Genomic DNA, 23,388 nt, shown 5'->3' on the forward strand with positions numbered 1-23,388 from the left:
CATAAAACAAAACATCACAATCACTGAAAAATGTGTTCCCACATTAAAAGAATATTCAATCAGTCAGAGAAAAAAGCCAAACCTAATTACTTGTAAAAACTTTTAAAAGTCACTCCCTCTTCTTTTTCTTCTCTTCTCCTTTCTTCATTTTTTCTTCTCTCTCCTTCATCTTATCCTTTAGCCTTTGAACTGCTTGTTTCATTCGCATATCTTCCTCCTCTCTCATTTTCTTCTGCTCTTCTCGCCTTTTCTTCGCTGCTTCTCTCCTTTTCTTCTTTTCTCGTTCCATTGCATCATCAAGTTCTTCAGGAGTCTGAAAAATTTTTAATCAAGACATTACTTCAATGAAAGAGAAAGCTACATTGAAAAAGTTGTCTTTTCACTCACCACATAAGTGCCCCTGAAAGACAGAGAGGGCTCCTTCTTTTTCTTCTTCTTCTCCTTTCCTTGAGTTTCAGGATCGTGAGAAGGAGGATCAATAAGACTGACCGGTTTAGGTCCTAATCGATCAAATACGGACTGAAAATATTGAATTAAGACATGACTCATAAAGTTGATTAACAGTACAATATCAAAGACTTTTTTAAAACTTACTTTTGGTTATCAACCAAGGAAGAAGCAATTGAGCGATCCAGAATCTCCCCATCCTCTACGGTAACAACTGACACTGGCGAAGGCAAAGGAGGAGGGGAGGGTACCCTGGGGTTTAATTGCACTTCCTTCAGGATACGATTCTCTTTAACCTTTAAAAAACAGAACAAAAAAATGTTAGATTCTCAATTAAATTTCAGTTTTAGGCCACTTGATTTTTTTTATGGACAAAACAAAACGGGACTTACAGGAAACACCACGGAAGAAGGAGCTGGGCGAGTGGGGATACGCGCACTAGGGTCTAGCTCCGGGGCGGGCAGCTGTTCAGGAGAAGGCAACACTTCAGGAGGCACTATAATACCCGCGGCCAGAGCCCCTATCATCTCTTCCTCCTCTTCAGGTGTAAGAATTGGAGATATGCCTCTCGGCCCGTGAGGAGGATCAGGGGCCCCAGCCCAAGGAGTAGAAGTCTGAAATCAGAGAACCATAGAACACATTAGAAAAAATACGATTTCAAGAAATCCTAGGAGTCACGAAGTCAATTTGGGTAGGAGTGTGGGGAAAGCAAAAAAGTTATGTAAAAGGTAGGGGGTGGCTCAAGGGTTGCTACGAATGGCAGTGGTACCAATGTGGTCGATGTGCCACCCGTCAAAATTTAACCTTGGCAATAAAGAGAAATCAAAATGCCGGGAAATTCGAAAAATTCCAATGCTAATGTATTCCACAGTGATCCGACAAAGGAACATCTTTGAAGTCCATCATTATGAAAATTTTGGTTGCAGAAAAAAGGCAATAAATTAATTTTCGCGGGTTGGCAACAATTTTGTCGGCGTCTGCGCCCTTGCGAAAATCGCGAAGCTGAAAACACGAGTATAGTCGCGCATTAAAACTGCCCCTCCATTGTTGCTGACGTTGGAATTGTTTGGCTTGTTTCAAAAGGCTACGGTTCTCTAGTCATGTTTTCTTTAATTCTGTGTAATAGTTCTCACTCACAACGTAGCAACACCACGACGGTTGGCTTGACAAACTTTATAAAATCGAGAGGGATGGTCTCGAAACGCGGGTGAGTCTTGTTCGAAGAACATGAGCACTGAAAGTCGCGAGGTGGAGCGAAGTGATCATGGTGCTAACTGAATCAGAAGTACCATCAAACCTGGCTAAAAGGAGCAGCTGTATGACCACCTCATTCAAAAAGAGACTAAAAGACTTAAAGCGACTCTTTAACTACATTAAGGAAAGATAATTCACAGATGCATGTGCACAGGTACGCAGTTAAATGGCTCAATTCACTCCGATTTGAAGAGTAACAAAAATTTTCAACAAAACAACAGCAAAAACAACAACGCAGCGGTGCGGGATTGGTGCGGGACACTCCCATAAAAAGTCACTGGCCGGCCGGCCGATCCAAATGGCCACGTTCGAAACGACACCAATTCTATTGTTGCATCTTGTCTACCTGCAGTCAAAGAAATTTTTCATTTCGAACGTGCTTTTTCAGCTTTTGGAGTAAGCTTACAGACCCAAAAAGTAGCTCCGCTATTGGTCCGGCTCGGCTCGGCTCCCCCCACTCTCTTTTTTTTCCTTTGACGAGTCGAGTTTTGCCATGGAAACGGCGATTTTGACAGCAAATTTCTCAAAATAGGCCGTTGACTTTTTAACCAGATTTCAGCATCAGAATCAGCGTTCAAAGTTCTACAAGTCTGCAAAATCTCATTAAAATCGTATAGAAAATTTCCGAAATGCATAAAGGGCCACACAAATCGAATCTCGGGCCGGCTGAATCCTGGGTATACTATAAGGCTACTTCGTGCCTAAAAACAGTGGCGGGAACACTCTGAGAAGAAATGACGGTAAATCCTGGATAATTTTTTTGCCAAACTTTACCGTACTTCAAAAACCAGTATCCACCGTACAGTCTACAGTATTTACCGTACTTGTTTTACAAAATATTCTGTAGTTTTTTAACAGAAGTTACCGTTCTTTCGTACAGTCCATGCCGTAGGAAGGACTAGATCTGGTCCCAACAAAGGCTGCTCCCAAGAATTGTCCACATCAGGATCTTGAAAAAAAGGGGGTCGACCGACTGAAAAATTTTATTGCACCTTTCGATAGGTCTCGTCAAGACCTTTTCAACGAGTGGTCGGAAGGGGGGTCCAGGAGTCCGACTTCAGCAGTTACGTACATCAGGATCTTGAAAAACGAGGGTCGACCGACTGAAAAAAATTATAGCAGTTTTCGATAGGTATTAAAAGTACGGGATTGCCGGGTAAAAAAGTACGGGATTCCCTGTATAAAAAGTACGGCGTTGCCTGTTAAATAAGTACGGTATTGCCTGTAAAAAAACGACGGTATTGCCTGTTAAAAAAAGTACGGTGAAGTCTGGAGTAATCAGTACAGGATTTACCGTGATCTTTTCTCGCAGTGAATACACCCAGTGACAGCGTCGATACCCCGTGCGAGCAGTGTGGCCCGCACTACGGGGCCCGGCTCCCCCTCCCCTCCCCTACCCCACCCCTACTGAGGCGGAGGCGGCACGATTCTTTGAACCGACTCGTGACAGATACTAAACTCAAAATATCCGACAACGAAAATCGGAGTTAATAAAGGGAGACACTCAAGATAGACACGGCGGAATGCACAGAAAGAGTAGCGTTGTCTCGAAAACGCGCCCAGACGCGGACAGGTAAAAACAAGGACAGCAGGCCAGGGCCGTCCACTGGCCAGTCAGCCTCAATTCAAAACACGAGAATTTAATACTACACTCGCAAGCAGCAAAGCATCGAGAGGGAAACGCGAAAAAATAATTAGAGAGAGACAGACATAATGACGGTCAAAACAAACCAACGCCGTCCCGACTCGCCGCGCTGCATCAGCAAAAACACGACACGCGACCACTCTGCGACGCACACACAGGGGTGATAACACTCACTTTAGCCCATTGAATAAAAAACTTGTGCTGATTCAGATCGAAAGTCTACCACAGACAAGGCGAGCCTAGCCAAGAGACAGAGCACGCCATGCGGCCCGGCGTGTCGGGACGGCGGCGTCGCACACTCACGTTCCCACGGTCACAGTTTTCACTTACCTCAATACTAAAAACATATGATTCCTCTTGATCTATCTCCAGCACGTCGTTATTGTCATCTTCTTCCCCCATATTCAGCTCGTCATCAACTTCTTCCGCCTCAATCTCATAATCCAATTCGTCTTCCATTATGACACGTGCACTCAGTAGACCGGACGGTTGAACAAGAACTGACTGGACCGGCTGGGGCGGAAGCAAGGGCTGCTACCACTTTTGGCCGGCGGAGGGCGCAACGGTCACTCTATCGGCCAGCATAATTAAAACAGCTTCCAATTTTGCGACGATAGTAAATAAATTGTAGGACGTCGAAATCTCTCAAATATTTTTTCTTGTCACTGACACAGTCTTGAAGCGATGACAACAGGTGTTATGCAAATTCAGAATACGAGGGAGGGGGAGAGGGGATGGGGGCTCTGGACCACTGTCTTCTCTCAGTTTTCCCATGGACAAGACATGACAGGGGGAGTATAGCCATTAATTCCAGAAAAATATTTCAGCCGGAGAAATGATATCAAACACGTGCCATCTTGAAGGGATAAAGAATGAAAGAGAGTTTCGGGTAGGTCGTGGACAAAGGGGGTGGGGGCGCGCCAGCAAAGCGTGGCGCGGCGTAGTGTCGCTCGGCTCGGCCCGGCGCTCGGCTCGGCGCTCGGCTCGGCTCGTCACCGGCGGCGTGGCGTGGCGTAGCACAGGGGGAAGGGTTCCTGTCCAGGCGGAACTCGCGCGGCGGCGGGTAAAATTCAAACCGGCCGAAACACGCTCGGACTTGCGCGCGGCCGCGCGGCGCTCCCAGGTAAACGTGCGTACCGTTCCCTCCTCCAGCGAGCGCGGCGCTGTAGCCTAGTGGGTTAGAGAGTGTTCTGCCGCGCCCCGAGCGCGGAGGCACGGGTTCGAGTCCCGCGGGGTGCCGGCGCCTTTTTCACCAACAAGTTTCAGTTTTTCCCGTGAGGGCGCGCTGGAGGCGGCGGCGCTGGGTATAAATCTAGGCGCCCCGACCGCAGTAGCATCATTCTTCGTTCAGTCGCTGACCAGTACACATCAGCACGATGACTTACACTATCTGCGGCATTCAGATGCTTCGGGGCAAGTACGGGGAGTATGTTCTCAAGGAGGTTTCGTCCTATGAACAGAACGAAGCGGCCCAGATCCACAAGGCGACCACCTTCGCTCCACCCTACCCCGGAGAAGAGATCCCCGAGAAGCAGCTGCGCCATAACAAGTACATTGTGAGGCGCTTGCATTCCCTTCCCTGGGAAACTGGCTTCTCGCCCTATGACAGGCTCCCTCAGACTCTGAGTGAGATGTCGGCGGAGTATGACTTCCTCTACGTGAAGGGGGATGAGAAGAAGAGAATTCTTCAATTCCTCTTACCCTCAAAGAAAATCTTTGATGTAGAGAAGTTCGGTTGTCCAAGCCTCAAAAAATTACCCAAGGCCTGGGCACCTTGCCATAATGATACCGTAGGCTCTCACAGCTCCAAAACTTGTGCTGCGCGCAATGCGAAGCGAGTGGGTTTGTGGATGCAGGTGTACCTCAACTCACCTAAATGATGGTGCACTGTAAAGAAAAAACTGAAAACACAAAAAAATCATAAAACGACAAAACTCCCTAAAAAATAAGCCAATGATATCCGTCTGATAAGGCGCTTCGGGAGACAGCAAGCAGGCCCGATGCGTCACCTGGGGACAGAGCGCAGTGGAGCGCGGCACGGTGCGCGGCGCGGCACGGAGCGCGGCGCGCTGCCTACCTCGCAGGCGCCCCGCCTCCTCCGTTAAGCGCACCTCACGCGCCTCACAGTCCTGATCGCCCCGAACACCCTACGGGGGGTTGAAGGGTAGGTTAGGCCCACCCCATAGCTAAGGTTAGGTTGGGTTAGAGCCATCATCTTCACTTCCAAAAAAAATCATGACAAAAATTTTTTAGCAGATGATACGTTCACGTATCAGCGTACCAGCCCCGCTTGGAGATGTGGCTGACACGCCGCGTGCCGCAAGGCGCCTTGCCCTAGTACCGAACACAACTTTTATGGGTATTGAGTAGTCATGTGATTAGCCACCAAATTGTGCATCCTCGCCTTGAAACAACGAAAATGATACCCAACACAAGTGGTATCAGACATATGAGTGTCCCACCGTCATTGCGAACATGGCACGTTAGGATATTCAAAAGTTATACTAAAATTGACATTTTCATGAATTACCATGCGTAAGAAATTTGTCAAAAAAAGGGTGCCGAGTGTTTACTCTTTGAAAGAAATTGACAAAATGTCACATTCATACATTTCAATAAACATCCCCATAAGTATCATCTGCTTTCACGTTAGCGTTAGCGTTAACGTTTTTTTTTCCAAAAATGACCCATTTTTGACCCTTCCAAAGGTTAGGTCAGGGCAGGTCACTTGGGGGAATCAAGATGGCGCCGGGTCACCACGGGGCATTTATACTACTGATGTGGTTGTGGAAGTTGCACTGGGGAGCTGCGCGCCTGATTCAGGTTTGTTGAAGCTGGCATTGATTTTGAGTAGAATTTAGGAAGTGGCCAAGCTTCTCTGATAGTCATTTCAATGAGATTTAAAAAAAAAATTTGGTATCATAGGGTCATCCACTTCCTCGGCTCTTATTCGGACAGAAGAAGTGACTAAATTGTTTGTACTCTAAGATTGTCTTGTCTCCCTGTTCTCTTTCATGAAAGTGAAAGCACATTTGGTATTTAGAGGCCAGAGTATCTTTTTGTTAAAGGGAGTGAAGACTTAATGGAAAAAAGTTGAGTTTTTGTTAGCCTTCAAAATTTTAAACCTCTACGTCAATGTTTATAGGAACTTAGAGCAATCAAAGTTTTCGTCCATTTCACCATTGGGGCTTTGGGTGGCTTTGGATCCAGGAAAAGTATTTTTTTAAACTATCTTCTTATTGATTATCACCTGTTGAAACGCATTTTTAACAAGGTGTCACAAAGCATTTTTTGTGGACAAAGTCTCATTTTCCAGGTTATGATCTATTCCCAGCTTGTCCCATAGAGAATTAGACCATGGAGTTGGGATTGAACTCCATGGTCCAAGCTACATAGTCCCAACTCCATGGTCAAAATCTCTATTCTGCAAGCTGTGACTAAAATAGAACCTGAAGAAAAAGACAACTTTGTCCCAAAAAAAAAGTCATGAGAAACCACGTTAAAAAATGCGTTTTCGATGAGACCAGACGAACCCCAAAGTATTTTGAGCATACGTAAACTTACACTGATGCATTCTTTCTCAAACCAAATCAACTTTCCAGGTCAATGTTGAGTTTTGGCCTACCAATTTTTTTATCAAGAGGCCCTCATTAGGAGAGACTCCCTGTAAAATATTTTTGCAATCGGACCAATAGTTTGGGAGAAAATGACAAAAAACCATTTTCACCTATTTTAGCGCAATTTAAGGTTGAAAAATTTCAAAGTGTCAAAATGCTGCTAAATTAAGGTCCCTTTTGCCCAATGCTTTTCTTATATGAAAGAGCATATTAAAAAGTAATTTTGAGCCACTTTGGAGTCAGCTGACTTTACGCGTTACCCCAATCGTGTAACATTATAGGAATTTTACGCAATTTTCATATCTCATATACTCCGACTCAGAACTGGACCGAATCAGGCCCAAAGCATCCTTATATAGCCCTAACTAATATCCCAAGTAGTCATCAAAAATATATTTCATTTGTGGATTCTGGAGCCAACTTTATAATGTGAAGTCTTTGTAACTCGATGAATTAACGGTTTTGGACTCAAATGCATATTTTCTCCATCCGAACAACTCAGATGGGGCGCAAAACAGATTCTTAACTTAAACTAACTTTCTCTCTTGTAAATGAGCCCAAATCAGCAGAAGGGAGGGGTCAAAATTGCCTCACAACAAAGTCAACTCTTTTCCGGCAACATTCCTAAAATGTTACTTGATTAGGGTAACGCTTAAAGTCAGGTGCTTCCAATGTGGCTTTGACATAGCAAAAGAAGCATCAAAAATCTGTCTTTAGACAAAAGCAATGAAATGACTACTAGAAGAAAACAAGGTAATTCATAGTAAGTGGTTCCCCCCTGAAAACATAATTTCCAGCCTAAGGTGAAGGGCCTGTCTCATTAGATAAACATTATTTTTTCTGGTGGTCATTTCATTGCTTTTGTCTAAAGACAGAGTTTTGATGCTTATAGTGCTATGTCAAAGCCACGTTGGAGGCACCTGACTTTAAGCGTTTCCCTAATCAAGTAACATTTTAGGAATGTTGCCAGAAAAGAGTCGACTTTGTTGTGAGGCAATTTTGACCCCTTCCTCCTGCTGGTTTGGGCTCATTTACAAGAGAGAAAGTTAGTTTAAGTTAAGAATCTGTTTTGCGCCCCATCTGAGTTGTTCGGATGGAGAAAATATGCATTTGAGTCCAAAACCGTTAATTCATCGAGTTACAAAGACTTCATATTATAAAGTTGGCTCCAGAATCCACAAATGAAATATATTTTTGATGACTACTTCGGATATTAGTTAGGGCTATACAAGGTAGGTTTACGCCAGACCGCATCTTGTCGTAACAGGCTTCGCGATATCTCGCTGCCTGTTCCTCCAATCCGCGGCTGGCGTACCTACCTTGGCCTGCGGCGCTAGCCTGCCTTCGGCAGGCAATGCTTGTCCACCGTCAATTACTTCTAATTTCTTGCATACTGGGGGGCTCCGCCCCCCAAACCCCCCTTTATTCTAGATAGAGTTGCTTCATCTACAAATTACACGATCTTGACCCTTGTAACTTTTTAACTTGTCGGGGCTGGGGTCACCGCCCCCCCAGACCCCCCTTCCATCAAGGCAGGCGAGATCTGCTTGCAGAAAACTCGATTTTTCGCCGTTTTTAGGGTGTTTTTCGGCTATAAAAACTGAACCAGTTGAGCTAGGATAATGAAATTTCGCGTGTGCCGAGCCAAGAACATATCTAATGAGCCTGCAAAATCTCAGCAAGATCGGCCGAGCCGTTCAGGAGGAGTAGTGCGCACAGACACACACACACACACGCAGACAGACAAAACTTTTCAACCCCTCTGGAGTAACGGGCTTCGCTATCGCTCAGCCAATAAGGATGCTTTGGGCCTGATTCGGTCCAGTTCTGAGTCGGAGTATTTGAGATATGAAAATTGCGTAAAATTCCTATAATGTTACACGATTGGGGTAACGCGTAAAGTCAGCTGACTCCAAAGTGGCTCAAAATTACTTTTTAATATGCTCTTTCATATAAGCATTGGGCAAAAGGGACCTTAATTTAGCAGCATTTTGACACTTTGAAATTTTTCAACCTTAAATTGCGCTAAAATAGGTGAAAATGGTTTTTTGTCATTTTCTCCCAAACTATTGGTCCGATTGCAAAAATATTTTACAGGGAGTCTCTCCTAATGAGGGCCTCTCGATAAAATAATTGGTAGGCCAAAACTCCACATTGACCCGGAAAGTTGATTTGGTTTGAGAAAGAATGCATCAGACGTAAATGGTCAAAATGCTTCGGTAGGAATATTTTATAGAGCGCAACGAATCAATAGGTTAAAAATGAACAACTTCAGCCTTCAGCCTTCAGAAATAGAGAAATAGCAAAAAAGGAGGCTGAAAGGGGCCGAATCGGCTGCTACTGGGCTGCCGCCGCCATCTTGCCCCGGAAGCGGCTCGTGGCGCGCGGTTCGAGCGTGGCGCTGGCAGCGGGACGGCGGCACATTCAAACAGTGAATTGAGTTATGCAAGTTATTTTCTCCCTTTTAGTTTGAGTACTCTCGATCAATTTTGAGGTTTGTCACAATTTCCTAAGAAAAAATACTGAGCAGAATTCTGAATGTTAAGATTTTCCCCTCTTTTATATTGCATGTTTCTTTTCTCTGATAGACTATTTTAGTTGTGTTCAGGTAGGAAGTGGTATTGAAAATGAAAGTCAAAGGGTAAGGTATGAAATTTAATTTGTAAATAGTAAAATCAGTCAAGAGGCACTAAATTTTAACACACAAATAACACAGCATAATATCATGACAAATCTATTTTGGAACACATTAGGCAACATTAACCACTATCATCATTTTTTTTTCAAAACATAATACAATATTTTCAAAAATTAAGAATAAATCAAGAATCACAAACATTTGGTCTCACTATAAGTAGGGCAAGTCAACTCCTGCTTTTTCCAACACTTGACGAACAGACGCTGCTATCTTAGCAATAATATCCTTGGTGCTTGTCACTCTTGGCTTCCCATAAATTTGTACCCCAAGGCAAGGACCAAATCCAGCAGTGCCCTTGGTCAGCATAACATCCTTCAACTCATCAAGAGTCACACCTGCGCCTGCCATTTTAGTGATCATATGTTTAGAAACGCCACCAGCTTCCAAAACACTGAGACCTTTGCCAAGGCGATTCTTATTTTTCAAGAACACTTGGTTCTTCATGAAGTCAACCATAGTGACAAGAGATTTTAACATGGTTTGCTGGGATACAGAAAAGTGGTGCATGAGGCCTTCAAGAAGGATGCAATCTGATACTGCATTGTGAGCATTTTTCTTGTGTTCAGTCCATTTCTCTTCAGTCAGGTACTTCGCTGCAAGAACCTGCAACTTGCACTTCCTCCCTTGACGAATGAGGGGCATTGTCTCAACAAGTCCATGCACCATTTCAGCAAACTCCATGGACTCACCAAACAACTTCATAAAACGGAGAATCCTGGGCGCATCATACCTCATAAGATTGTGACCCACAAGAATCACTTGCGGCCCACACTTCCTGAGGAACTCCAAGAATTCTGATGCCACTATGCGAGGAGGTTTGGTGGGCAACGCTACACTCTTGTGAACTAACTTCCCCTTGACCACTTTCAGGCCTGTGACAGCTGAGGCCTGGGGAGCAATTTTGCGGGATGGGACCATGTAAGCTGAATACTGTAGTGATCCACAAACTGCTGCAACCTGGATGATGTCGCAGTCAGCTTGGAACCCTGTTGTTTCTAGATCTAGGTAAACAAAGGCGCAGTCAGGGTGGAGCTCAGAGATTGGTGGAATCCAGGAAGTGATAAGATCTTCTGATGTAGCCGCTGAGGTGGCAGCCACAGCTCGCTCCATTACACTGCCCATTCCAGAGGCATAGGTGATGCCACCAGAGCTGAGCTCCCTCGCTTCTTGCCACCTATCCTGCAGTTTAAGCTGAAGTCTCCGCTTCTTCACATGAGGTAGTTGCTGGTACTCTCTCTTTAATTCGATGGATTTCTGGAGAGACTGCCTGTACTTGGTGACAGATGGTGATAACTGCGTAGAACTGAAAATTTCCTCAGTGTAGGTTGCACCAATATTTTTGGCACACACTGCAGAGGCCACCCTAGTCTTCAGTGCCTTTGTGCCACCATAAAATCTGGAAGCAGAACAAGAAATTAAAATAGTTGCAGGTCATTACCATAAAATACTGAGGCAAAACTTGTTACTCATTTTCCTCACCTGGACTTAGGGGCTCTAGTGGTTGACATGTGGTTGAAATTTTCATTTGCTTGCGTGGAGCCACAAGCAGCAAGCTGCGCACTCTCAGCAGCCTGTTCCCCAAGCAACTCTTCAAGGTGAACTCTGAACACTGGGTCAGACAGGGGCTTCATTTTGGGTAAGTTCTTGAAGGGGTAGTCCGGCTGGCCCTTTGCCTTACACCATTCACCGCAATCTTCATGCTCATCATAAACATGCCGAGCAACATTTAGAATGGCACTGCGGACACCCTCAACGTTGTTCTTGTTTTGTTTGATGCCGTTGTTGACACATCGTTTTAAATATTCAATGGTATCAGTAGTCAGCCAACTGAAAGATTTCTTCAACTCATACAATTGGTTGTTTATCCCCTTCGTGTTGTGGTTCAGGTCGACGAGGCGATTGATGGGGCGGTCACTCTCAGCATTAAGGGCAGCAAATGTAGAAGCATCCCTGTCAGCCACGATAGTAGAAACACGGACATTTGCTTCCTTAAAGTCAGGGTTGTTTAGGCACAGCTGTACTGCAGCTCGTGGTTCCATGGCCTTGGCAGAGCCATCATGATTCCGCACACAATCATGCTCATCTGGTGGGCTTCCCATGGCACACTTACGGCAATATGTGCTCATCACCATGTAGCCCAGGACCAAGTTGGACAAAAACACTGCCGCGACCTGTGTGACTGTCATATCTAAAGCCGGAAAAAAGACTCAAATTAGTGACCAGTAGAAAAAAAATGATATCGCTCAAACTAAAATTTTCACAAAAATTGTACCTGAATCCATTGCCGCGCTTGTCCCAGCCAAAGTCATACTTCACAGTGATGCCGACTTCTGGGTTTTGCTTCTTCCGTTGAGTTGGAGATGTTGGGTTGGAACGTGGTCTCTTCTTGGGTGTCAAGTCAGCTGGAGCAGGCGCTGTGTTGTCATGGAGTTCCTGGAGTGGCAATGGGTCATCCTCACTGGTGCTGTCGAAATCAATCTCTGACACACAACAGGTAGCATGACTGGCAACAAAGTCAGTTACGCTAGATTCTGATGCACGGACTCTGCAAAAAAAATTGAAAAGTGTTACACATCTATACTGTTTACTAGTTGACGACAACTTTCGCAAGGCACACACAAATCCACACAGTAGTAAACAATACTTGCTACTCGTATGATGATGAAGACAGATTGGTGTTTCTTCCCAAGTAGCACAAGAAAGGCACAACAGGTGTAAAATGTTTGCATACTATGTGCATAATTCCACTGTACTTAAAACAATATGAAAATAGTATGCAGGTTTTTTTTTCTCCTATTGTCTTTTCTGTGCTGCCTGGGTTACCAATAAGTGTTAAAAAATAGAATTTCTTTGTCATGATAAAATGTCAGATTAATCAAATAACTTGAAAGCACAATGCAAGTTTGAAGAAGTCAGACAGTTCTTGACCGCTTACTTCTCCAAAGCATTGCAAACATTCGGAACAAACAGCCCAAAAAAAGTAAGCTTTTAAAGCAATCGGAGATCGTGACTGACAAAGATACTATTTACAACACTTCATGGACTCAAAGCCTCGGTGTTGGTGATAGATCAGTGATAGTCCTGGAGCAAAAACAGGTAAAAATTAGACACACAATGCAGTTGAGACTGGCTTGCTTCAACAAGTCCAACAGTCAGTAACTTACCCTTGTTCCACCAAAAGTTCAAGGGCCAACCGATTCTCCAGATTGATGGCATTTTGACAGGATTTGTCAGCAGTCTTCACGACAAACTCCGAAATAACGTCGTGGGCACGCTGATAAGTATTACGATGAAGGACGGGAATGTTCAGAACAGAGAGGAACTTCTTCAGAACTTCTGGTCCAATTCCACAGTCGATGCAGGCTGCAACAGAAGTGAGGTTAAGACAAGGATTACCACGTGTAGCGACGTTTACTATACGAAATAATCGTCGTACTACGAATTCTAGTTGTTGACATACCTAGAGCAGCCTTGCAATTCGAGGCGTACAGACAATGGCCGCCGCTAGGGTTAGGAACTTTCTTGCTCGTGGGGACCTCGTACAAAAACAGGCACACGTCGCACCGAATTCGCCAAATTGAACACAAACCCAGCTGGGTCTCTTCTTCCAGAAACAGAATACTCAACGGACGGTTGCAAGGTTTGCACCACAAGCCACGTGCCACAGTATCGAGCTCAGTAATACGACGGCCGACGGCGACAAGCATGGTAGGCTCATCTTCCTTCATCAACATCTCCGCTGCTTTAGCGATTTGTCTCTTTTGTTTGTTAGAGGCAGTGATTGCAGCCAACTTTTCTACTCTTGCCTTAGACCCAGCCTTCGCAAAACGACCATTCTTCATACGAGGCATGGTGGCTTCACAGACAAAATCAAACAAAACGCTAGAACAACGTTGACACTGACAGGCACGTCCGCGCCCCTCTGGATGTAAACAGCGAAAGAAGGAGCTGTTTGGTATGGCCGCCGCTAGAGTTGTTTCCGGGTAGGCAGGATTGCCAACATTCCGATCGCAAAGAACGAACGACGCGGCGTTCTCTTTGCAGGTTTCGTGAACATTCGGGTTATAAAAACAAATGTAATTGCATTGTAAAACGACTTCGTCTGAAATAATAACTGTGTCAAGGCGCAAAAATAGTTTGCAGCAACGGATCAAGTTTTCGTCATTTCATCGCCGGGAATTGGCCCCAGGTCCAAAACTAGTCAAGTGCAGAACTAAACTGTATTTGTATTATTACAAAACATAATAATTGTCCCAAAAAAGGTGCTAATGAAGTAAATAGCGCAAAAAGAAACACATAGAATACTGCTCAGTATTTTTTTTACCATACGACTTGCTTAATTAATTTCTTTAAGGGGGGACATCACTCCAAAAACAGTGCTTTTGTAAAAACGCCATAAAAACGAAACGGAAAGAGAAAAATTGTTCATATTTTAACAGATAAAGTATAAAACAACACAAAATCAATCCGCCAGGGCAGTACAGCGCTTTCGTTGAAAATGCATTTTTGAGTGTTAGGTTAGACCATTTCGCACTGTTGCAGCGCTGGACGCCAAACGGTTTGACCTAGAACATTGAAATTTGGTGACAGCCTTCCTGAGATGTCTGGCTGTGGTGGGTACCTCAATCACATTTCAAAAATCATTTAAAGTTGTATTTGTAACATACCAAAAAAAATTGTAAAATTTTTTGGGTCAAAATTGTTCAATTTTAAACGTTAAAAAAATAATAAAAATTGACGAATGCAAATTATTTTGCTACCCACCATAGCGGCATGCCGTAGGAGCTTCCATGCTAAATTTCCCCACTGTAGCTCAAAAACTGCGCCCTAGAGGCCTGCAACCGTTTGCAATTTCATGTTCCGAGAAAAACGCGATCAAAGTTGGGGAAACTGGGCTTTTCCCCTACGCATGTTTGCGGTGCACAACCTCCTAGAACTGCAATTTTTTGAATTCCGGAATGCGGTTTTCGCCATTCGACGCAGAAAGGAATGGTCTATAATATAAACTAATAAAAAAAAGTTGTAATTTTTGATCATTTTGGAGTGATGTCCCCCCTTAAGAAGTCATGTGACACTCATTTGACTCGGCTCCAAATCAGACTAACTACTTTAAATGTCTTGGTTTGACTCGGGAAATGACATTCTACTGCAATGCTGCAAGCTAACATAAATATTCTAGTTCTAACATCTATTGACTAAAAGAATCCATACATAGATGTATTTAGTGCAATAAATAATCCATCTATTTAGTGCTAGCAAATTTTGAATTGATATTGGGTGCAATGAGACGATTCAGGTTATGAGCGTTAGGTGACTTGGTAATCTTATTTAATGAGACGATTCCTCCCACCAAGCGCGGATCCAGGGGGGGGGGGCAAAAGGACAATTGCCCCCCCCCCTGACCCCTAGATAGCCGCCTGAAAGGTAGGCAAAAAGCACCAATTTGCCCCTGTAAGTAGGCAAAAAGTGCTACTTTGCCTCCCCCTTGGGCTGACTCTGGATCCGCCACTGCCTCCCACTTCACCAAAATTTGTGTCCGACAACTGGAACTAAGTACTGGTAATGGTTTAAAAGCTGGCGCTCTGAGCGTAACCCCAATGCCAAATGTTAATACCATACTGTCATCTTTTACTCCAAAGATAAAATATTACGAGACATGAACAAGATAAATTATGTTGGCGTATTGAGCAGCAAGTGAGCTCTGCACTGCACTTCTTGAGACAATTCACTGAATTTGACAAAACTTGGTCTCCGTCGAATGCTTCAGATCAACCTGCCCTAAACTGAGTCACTTCATATAAACTATGATTAAGGGAGAGTGGGGTAATTCCGGACACGGGGTAATTCCGGACACTTCGATTTTCACTGGGTTTGAGTGAAGATAACGCAAAAGCCCGCCTAACAGAGGAAGATTATCAGTTAAAAATGATAATTTCAAATCGCCAAGGTAGGAGGTCAAACCGTTTGGCTGTGGTCGCTTCACGAAATTTGAGTACCATCAAAAATAGGCAAAAGCTGCATCGTTTCCTCGTATTTCCATGTATTTATCGTACCTTACCGTCGAGTTCAGTCCCATGACTTAAATTTTATCATATTATATGGTCATTGGACTTTACTTTGGCGTTTCGGGAGTGCTCGTATGGCTCGCCGTTTTCTTGCAATTGAACATCAAAGGTTTTCACTACCTGTGGGGTAAATCCGGACAAGTGGGGTTATTTACTTCAATTTCCCGCATAATGTTAAGGTAGTGGGTTCAAATTTGTGGACATGCATCCCCACCGTTCAGAAGGACAAAGAAAGAACGAAAAATAGCATTGCAGCTTTAAGAGCTTTACTCGAGACACTGTTGTCAATTTTGGGGTTTTGATAGAAACTATTCCTTATAATATGCTTTGAGTAATAATCAAACACTTCAGTTCGCAGCAAATGTCCTTGTTCGCCTTCTAAAAGCATGCCTCACATCAAAACAAGCGAAAGTAAGCTCGAGTAGTGTCAAATTCTAAGGTCGTCCGGAATTGCCCCATAGGTCGTCCGGAATTACCCCAGGCTGGGGCAATTCCGGACACGTGCAGGGCTTTTGTTAGGCGCCTATATCTCTCTAACCGTTGCTGAGATTTGGCTTTCATGTATATCATTTTGAAGGGAAAGGTCCATACTTTATTCTCCTGTGATAACATTTGACCCAAGAAGCATATTCAAGCTCAAAGACCAAAAAGAAAAAAAGCGTCCGGAATTACCCCACTCTCCCTTACATATCCCAGTCTATATTATTTAATTCACTTGTTCGAAATGAAAGAATGACAAAAGGCTTCTCAAATATAACTAATAAATTTGTGAATTCATTAGTTTGAAGAAAAAGATATATCGAATAGTGACTCAAGCAGATAAGAAGTCAATTAAGCGATTCAATGCTGGCAATGGAATGTTACTCGACTGAAGGAATCGCATTGGTGTGGCATAAGGGAATTGGTGACGACAAAGGATGATCCATGAAGACCAACCCAGACGCGTACATTACCCATAATTAACCAATTTTATATCAATACGTTTCAATTTAATCTACTGATTCTTGCAGTTTTTGGGGGTGCTGATCATGAAAACCACTTCCATTTCTACCCCAGACTTGTATTTTCATCCCAAATTAGGTCATTTTGGACCAAACTTTTCAAATCGAGATTTATATTGTTTCCTGCAGTTTTTGGTGTGCTAAACTCAAAAATGACCTCCAAATTTTTCCCAGACTCACGCTTTACCTAATTTTGACCAAATTTAGACCAAAAATTTTGAATTGAGTTTGATGTTGATTCCAACAGCTTTTTGTGTTCTGATAACGAAAATCACCTCCATTTCGACTCCAGACTTATATTTTCATCCCAAATCAGGTCATTTTGGACCAAAATTTTCAAATCGAGTTTTGTATTGTTTCCTGCAGTTTTTGGTGTGCTGAACTCAAAAATGACCTCCAGAATTTTCCCAGACTCACGTATCACCGAATTTTGATCAATTTTGGATCAAAATTTCGGAATTGATTTTGACGTTATACCCCAGACCTACATTTCACTCAATATGAGCCCACAAACTGCGCATTTCGTCTACTTAAGCAAAGTCCGAAGTGCACAAACTCGCATCGCTCAGCCACACTACGCGCCCACACTAAACGGCGCGTACCCCTAGTAACCTTGTTACAAGTCGTATAAAATTGGTTGCACTTCACTTCTTTACTTAAGGGGGCAGTCTCGTCCCTGTACCCCTTTTTAGGGGGGTTTTCCCTCCCTCTTTTGATGATGATGAGTACCTCTTAGAGACAAACGGTAAAAACCAAATGAAAGAACGTAATTTTTACAACATTTTCAAAAAAAAAAAATTGTTTTGTCTTCAGTTGTAAGGGAGTTATAGGGAATGCAACAAAAGCCGACAAAACATACAAAATTTCACTGCGCGACAATTTTCTCCGGAAGTTCTTAACTTTTTGGCAATCGGTTTGCGGCATCTTAAAGACGAAAAAATCCTCTTTACTTTAACCTACGATCGTCCATGTAGCCCAAGGAAAACCTAAATTAAAACCGTTCCTAAGTTTGTATAGGTTTTTGGTTACGTTTTAAAAAGTGTAATCCTTGGGCTATATGGACGATTGTAGGTTAAAGTAAAGAGGATTTTTTCATCTTCAAGATGCCGCAAACCGATTGCCAAAAAGTTAAGAACTTCCGGAGAAAATTGTCGCGCAGTGAAATTTTGTATGTTTTGTCGGCTTTTGTTGCATTCCCTATAACTCCCTTACAACTGAAGACAAAACAAAATATTTTTTTTTGAAAATGTTGTAAAAATTCCGTTCTTTCATTTAGTTTTTACCGTTTGTCTCTAAGAGGTATGTTTAAAAAATCATCGTCATCAAAAGAGGGGGGGGAAAACCCCCCTAAAAAGGGTACAGGGACGAGACTGCCCCCTTAAGCAGACCTTCCGGCGTCCTCGAGGTGAAGAAGTTTGTGGACACTCACTGTCATCCGTGCAATGGGGAGACTTATTTCGGGTACTCTGAAATTCGACGGTTTTCCAAAGAAACAGAAGATGATGTCCAGACCTTCAGCAAGCTTCGAGCGGAACCTATTCTAATGAAGCCATTGCTAAAGGCCAAGCAGGGTGGCAAAGCCATCATGCTGAGCAGGGACATCCATAATGCTAAGTAAGAAATGTTACAAACCACTAAACCTTTTCATACGTTGTTCTTAAGTGTTCTGTATTTTACTTTATTTTACTTGTTATTCGGTCATATCAAAAGAGAGCTATAACGAAGGGCGGGACTGAAGAGGAGATGCTTCTTGCCAAAGTAAATGAAATTCTGGAGAAGGACGAAGGAGCAAATGCTCATTTGCAATACAATGAAGAGTCAAAGGATGTGGAGTTCGTGTTCATTGGAACGTCATCCATGGAGGCAGAAGTACAGAAGTTCCCTGAAGTCATAATCATGGACTCTACATATAAAATCAATAAAAATCAGATGCCTGTCTGCGTCATTGAAGTGGTGGATGGGGAGAGCGCAAACCAAGTGGTGGCCTATGCCTGTGCCATCCTTGGTAATGAAACAAAGGAACTAATGACTAAACATGCTTCTTCACTTCGCAGAAGTTAGTGGAGGTGAGGAAGTATTTTGTAAGACCCTCGTGGCAGTTGCTGATAAAGATTTTTCAGAAATTTGGGCTCTCAATGCTGTTCTCCCAAATGCAAAAAAAAGCATTTCTGTTGTGTGCATACAGAGAGAAATGTAACAAAAGCAGCTAGAGGGGATCCGAATAAGAAGGAAGCCATGGAAAGTTTTAGACTTGATGTATTCTAAGACGGATGAAGAGTTTCAGAGGCACTTTAAGCAATTTAATTATGTTGCGACGCTCAAGTTGAAAGCCTATGTCAGAGACAACTAGATCCACTGCAAGGAGGCATGGTGTCTGAAAGATAGGGCTCTGGTTACCATTTTCAAGATTCACTCCACCAACCGTGTCGACAGTGAAAACCATAAGCTAAAACTGGTATGTGTTTTTTTTTTAATTTAGAACCAGAAGAAAGAATTTCAAAATTTGGTTTTTACTCCATCAGGTTCTTAGTGTGGATGGCACACTCTATGGTTCTGTTGACAGTCTGCACAGAAAAACTCTGCGAAGAATCGCTTTGTACTACGAAGGAAATGAAGGCATTATAAAATCTACGAAAACATGCTTCGTATTACGAAGCAAAATCCTTCGTAATACGAAGCATTCCTTCATAATACGAAGCAATTCTACAATGCCTTCATTTTTTTTGTAGTTTTTAAGAGTGTGGTAGGGGTAGGTTGGGTAAAAGAAGTACACTCGAGGCTCGGGTAAGAAAAAAACACCCGTTATATCTCCGAACTGAAACTGCACTGAACCTTCACGTCAGTAGTTTTTCGAAAGATAGGTCATCCCGCTGACAAAAAATAAATTTAGCCCAGTTCTACATATAATATTTAGCATCAAACTGCATGTTTGAAAAAACATTAAAAATAACTATGAAAATCTTTTTTTAAATGTTTGTACTTTGAAGTACAGCTTCCTGCATAATCAGCCGACAGTCCAATGTAAGGTACCACCTTATAGCTTGTTAGACCATCATCTTTGAAAAACAGTGCCGTTCGATGCTCTTAGGCTTCAACACAATTATTTATAAGTGTAAAATTGAAATGGGGAAGAAAAGTACAGTCGGCTGGGGAAGAAAAGTACAGGCATTGGGGAAGAAAAAAACACCCTCGAAGAAACTAAAAGCGGGATGAAAATTGAATTGATCACGGAAATAGATTTGATTAGGCGAGACAAGCAAAAAATGTCAACACAAGTTATAGAATTAGACTCGAAATAAACAAGTTATTGCGCATTTACATGAAAAGGGGAAGAAAAGTACAAAAATGCTGTACTCACTTATCTCTGGGAAAAGGCTTTTGGCACCTTCTGTGATGAGTCCATGTAGAATCAGAACCAATTGACCGATTTTGACGAAACCCTAACTAATGGCAAGTGAAAACTCTCCACTCTAGGGGTAAACCTGTATTGAGCCAAGATTAGTAGTCTCCTGGTTCGTAATCGCAATCCTTTCCTTTGTACTTTTCTTTCCCGGTGGTGTACTTTTCTTACCCTTTTCGAGGAGTTCCAAAATCACATACATTTTGGCATGTTGTACGTAATGTGGGGAACTATAATCAATGAACAGTAATCCATTTCATTAGGAAGGCATTGGATTACAAGTTCACGAGAGCAGAATAGTTGAATCCTCAGTTGGAACTTCTGTACAGTGCAAAGTACGCGTTTTGTACTTTTCTTCCCGAACCTACCCCTAAATATTGTTCAGATCAACAGGGAGGATGCATTGAGGTACAGAGGTTCAGACCAAACAGGTGTACGTGAACAAATTGCTCTGATCCGACTGTCTCAACTGATTGCAACGAGCTTACCCTGTATGCAGCCAGGCTGCTTTGTGAGGAGTATCCCGTCGTCGGTTACTTCTTACTTGTTGCATGCTGGGATGCCCCGCCCCCCAGATCCCCCTTCATGCTAGACAGAGTTGCTTCATCTACAGATAACACGATCTTGACCCTTACAACTTTTTGACTTTAACTTGTTAACCTATTTTTAAGTGAGATTTATGACAGCATTTCTGATATTTTTAAGTTTGACTTCAATATGAACAAGTACTTGTGTCATCCTTATTTGTTCAATTTGAGAACTTTGAGTAAAACATTTATGACTATCATTTCTGTTTTGTTTCTTTTCCTTACTAATTGGTCACTTTAAGAAAAAGGAACATGTTTCAAATACTGAGGTAGCAAAGGGATGATACTCGATCCTGCAATATATAATCCATTCATCCCAGGGGCAGCCCCTAGAACCCAGAGATTAGACACCGCAGTGCAAATTGTCATACGTTTCTAAAAAGTGGCGTGTTTTGCAAAAAATAGAAACAATGAAAAATGTGTTGTTTTTTTTTCGCTTTTATTTTGTTGGTTTTGAGCCGCCTTAACTACGATCGTGGCCGAAGTGTGCTGCGTGTTAAGCTGGCCAAGTTGGCAGCAGAGCAGTCCTGCTCTTCTTCCTCCACTGTCCCCTTCCCCTCATCGTCTGCCTCTACCCTCCTCTCCTATCTGTAACTCCGAATCTTTTTCATATATCCTAAAGAGTTAATTGATCCCATTTTCAAGTTAAAATAGTGAGAACGGTACTGTCTGGTTGTTAACAAAAACGAGAAACTGGGCACCATTACCTTCTAATGCCTGGCAAAGACTCTGCTGATGTGGAAGTTGCACTGGGGAGCTGCGCGCCTGATTCAGGTTTGTTGAAGCTGGCATTGATTTTGAGTAGAATTTAGGAAGTGGACAAGCTTCCTGATGGTCATTTCGATGAAATTAAAAAAAAATGTATTGTAGGGTCATCCACTGCCTCGGCTCTTATTCGGACGGAAGAAGTGACTAAATTGTTTGTACTCTTAGATTGTCTTATGTCTCCCACTTTTCTTTCATGGATTGAACTCCATGGTCCAAGCTACATAGTCCCAACTCCATGGTCAAAATCTCTATTCTGCAAGCTGTGACTAAAATAGAACCTGAAGAAAAAGACAACTTTGTCCCCCCCCCCAAAAAAAAAACGTCATGAGAAACCACGTTATAAAATGCGTTTTCGATGAGACCACACTGCAAATCCAAGTGAAGGACAGGTCGACATTTTAAGGCGTAGACCAGTTTGTCCTACGCTTGCAAGTGTCGACCAGCTGTGTCCGACGCCTGCATGTGTAGGACACTGTTTGTCCTACGGCAAATTACACCGAGTTTCCTATTGTGGCCCCACACTTTGGCCGTCGGACATGCTGTGGTCGACACTTGCAAGCAAAGGACAAACTGGTCTACGCCTTAAAGTGTCGACCTGTCCTACACTTGGATTTGCAGAGCAGACGAACCCCAAAGTATTTTGAGCATACGTAAACTTATACAAAGAAACAATTCGTAATTTGCGAACCATTTTCTGACTATTTACAATACTAAACTAAATAGTTTGAACCTTATGTTTAACATACTCCGTAAGGTTTTAAGCATGTCTGAAAAAAATTTTTTTGTGTGCGCATCAGCACTACTCCTCATAAACGGCTTAAACAGAATTGCAAGTATCTGCCCGGTCTGCTTCTTAGGGAAATCCCAGACCTCAGGCATTTCCTCCAAAACTACCAAGGGACGGGCCAGAAACCAAAATTCTGTCACCAACTGCCACACCCCCTACTTCGCCAGCCACTGAAGTGCTGGGGAAGTGGGGGTGTGTCTTGTCGGGGGGAGCGAGGGGGTAACCACTCGCGTAATACCCTGTACACAAAAATCGTGTATTACGCGTAATACACGTGAACGTAATACCATTTCTGGGTCAAATGTGGCAAATTTTGGCATTTTAAGCCCGCAATACACGTGTAATACCCCCGTAATACAGCGTAATACCGAGTAGTCTGTACACGATTTCGTGAAGTGTTTACCCCCTCGGGGGGGAGCAGCCTTCCTCGGCGTGAGTGGCGGTGACGTCGAGAGGCGCCGTATGTTGAGGCCAAAGTGCGACTCACCTCGGCTGCTACCGCTATCACAACAAGGTGCAGTGGAGTGGCTTGATTCATACGGGGAATTGAGTCACGTAACACTAGAGTCGCCCGATCGTTGTGTTGCATAACGGTCATAGCCGAGGGGTCGTCAACTCCCATCGCGCGTGTGCGAAGTAACACAGTAATGGTAATATACGTCCTATATTACCGTTTTGGCTGATTTTTCATCCTACCTAGGATTTAAGTAGTCTATTCGGTAATATTTACAGATTTTTTGCGGCAATATGAGAGAAATATACAAGTAATATACAGCCTGTGTTCCGAGTTTTCCTAATTTTAGGCCAGAATTCAAGCCCCAATTTTCGGAATGATAGTAATTCAGGGTTGTCAAACACTGTCAAACATGAATTTTAATGATTAATAACCTCCTCTAAAACCAGTCCAAGAGGCTTCTCGGACCTATTTTAACGATATCTTTAAAAATTACCTGAGCTTCCTTTGAGTATATACTTACAAACCGTACCCAGGAACCAACACACAAACCATGTTTAAAAAAAATTTCCTCCTCGACGGAGAGAAGATATTAAGATTTACGTTAGAACCTCCCCTTTAGAGGCCGGTTTTGGCTTAAACATTGTTCGTACACTTGCAATATT

General features: G+C 43.1%; 2 protein-coding genes across 2 annotated transcripts in view; both read right to left on the bottom strand.

Annotated features, from left to right (window-relative positions):
• Nucleotides 1-23,388, bottom strand: part of LOC117645888 — a 23,691-nt gene continuing 303 nt past the window's right edge. The window contains exons 2-5 of the mRNA XM_034386428.1: nt 840-1,061; nt 595-743; nt 388-519; nt 1-313 (exon numbers count right to left, since the gene is read on the bottom strand). Coding sequence (XP_034242319.1) covers nt 501-519; nt 595-743; nt 840-974 — 303 coding nt within the window. The 5' untranslated portion in view covers nt 975-1,061 and the 3' untranslated portion in view covers nt 1-313; nt 388-500. The remainder of the gene's footprint in view (nt 314-387; nt 520-594; nt 744-839; nt 1,062-23,388) is intronic.
• LOC117645885 lies at nt 9,570-11,789 on the bottom strand. The gene is made up of 2 exons (XM_034386426.1): nt 11,141-11,789; nt 9,570-11,057 (listed from the first exon to the last, which is right to left on the bottom strand). Exons 1-2 carry the CDS (start codon nt 11,785-11,787, stop codon nt 9,812-9,814), a joined length of 1,893 nt encoding a protein of 630 aa, XP_034242317.1. The 5' UTR covers nt 11,788-11,789; the 3' UTR covers nt 9,570-9,811.

This window comes from Thrips palmi, unplaced genomic scaffold (genome assembly GCF_012932325.1).
Source record: "Thrips palmi isolate BJ-2018 unplaced genomic scaffold, TpBJ-2018v1 HiC_scaffold_19, whole genome shotgun sequence".
Lineage (NCBI taxonomy): Eukaryota > Metazoa > Arthropoda > Insecta > Thysanoptera > Thripidae > Thrips > Thrips palmi.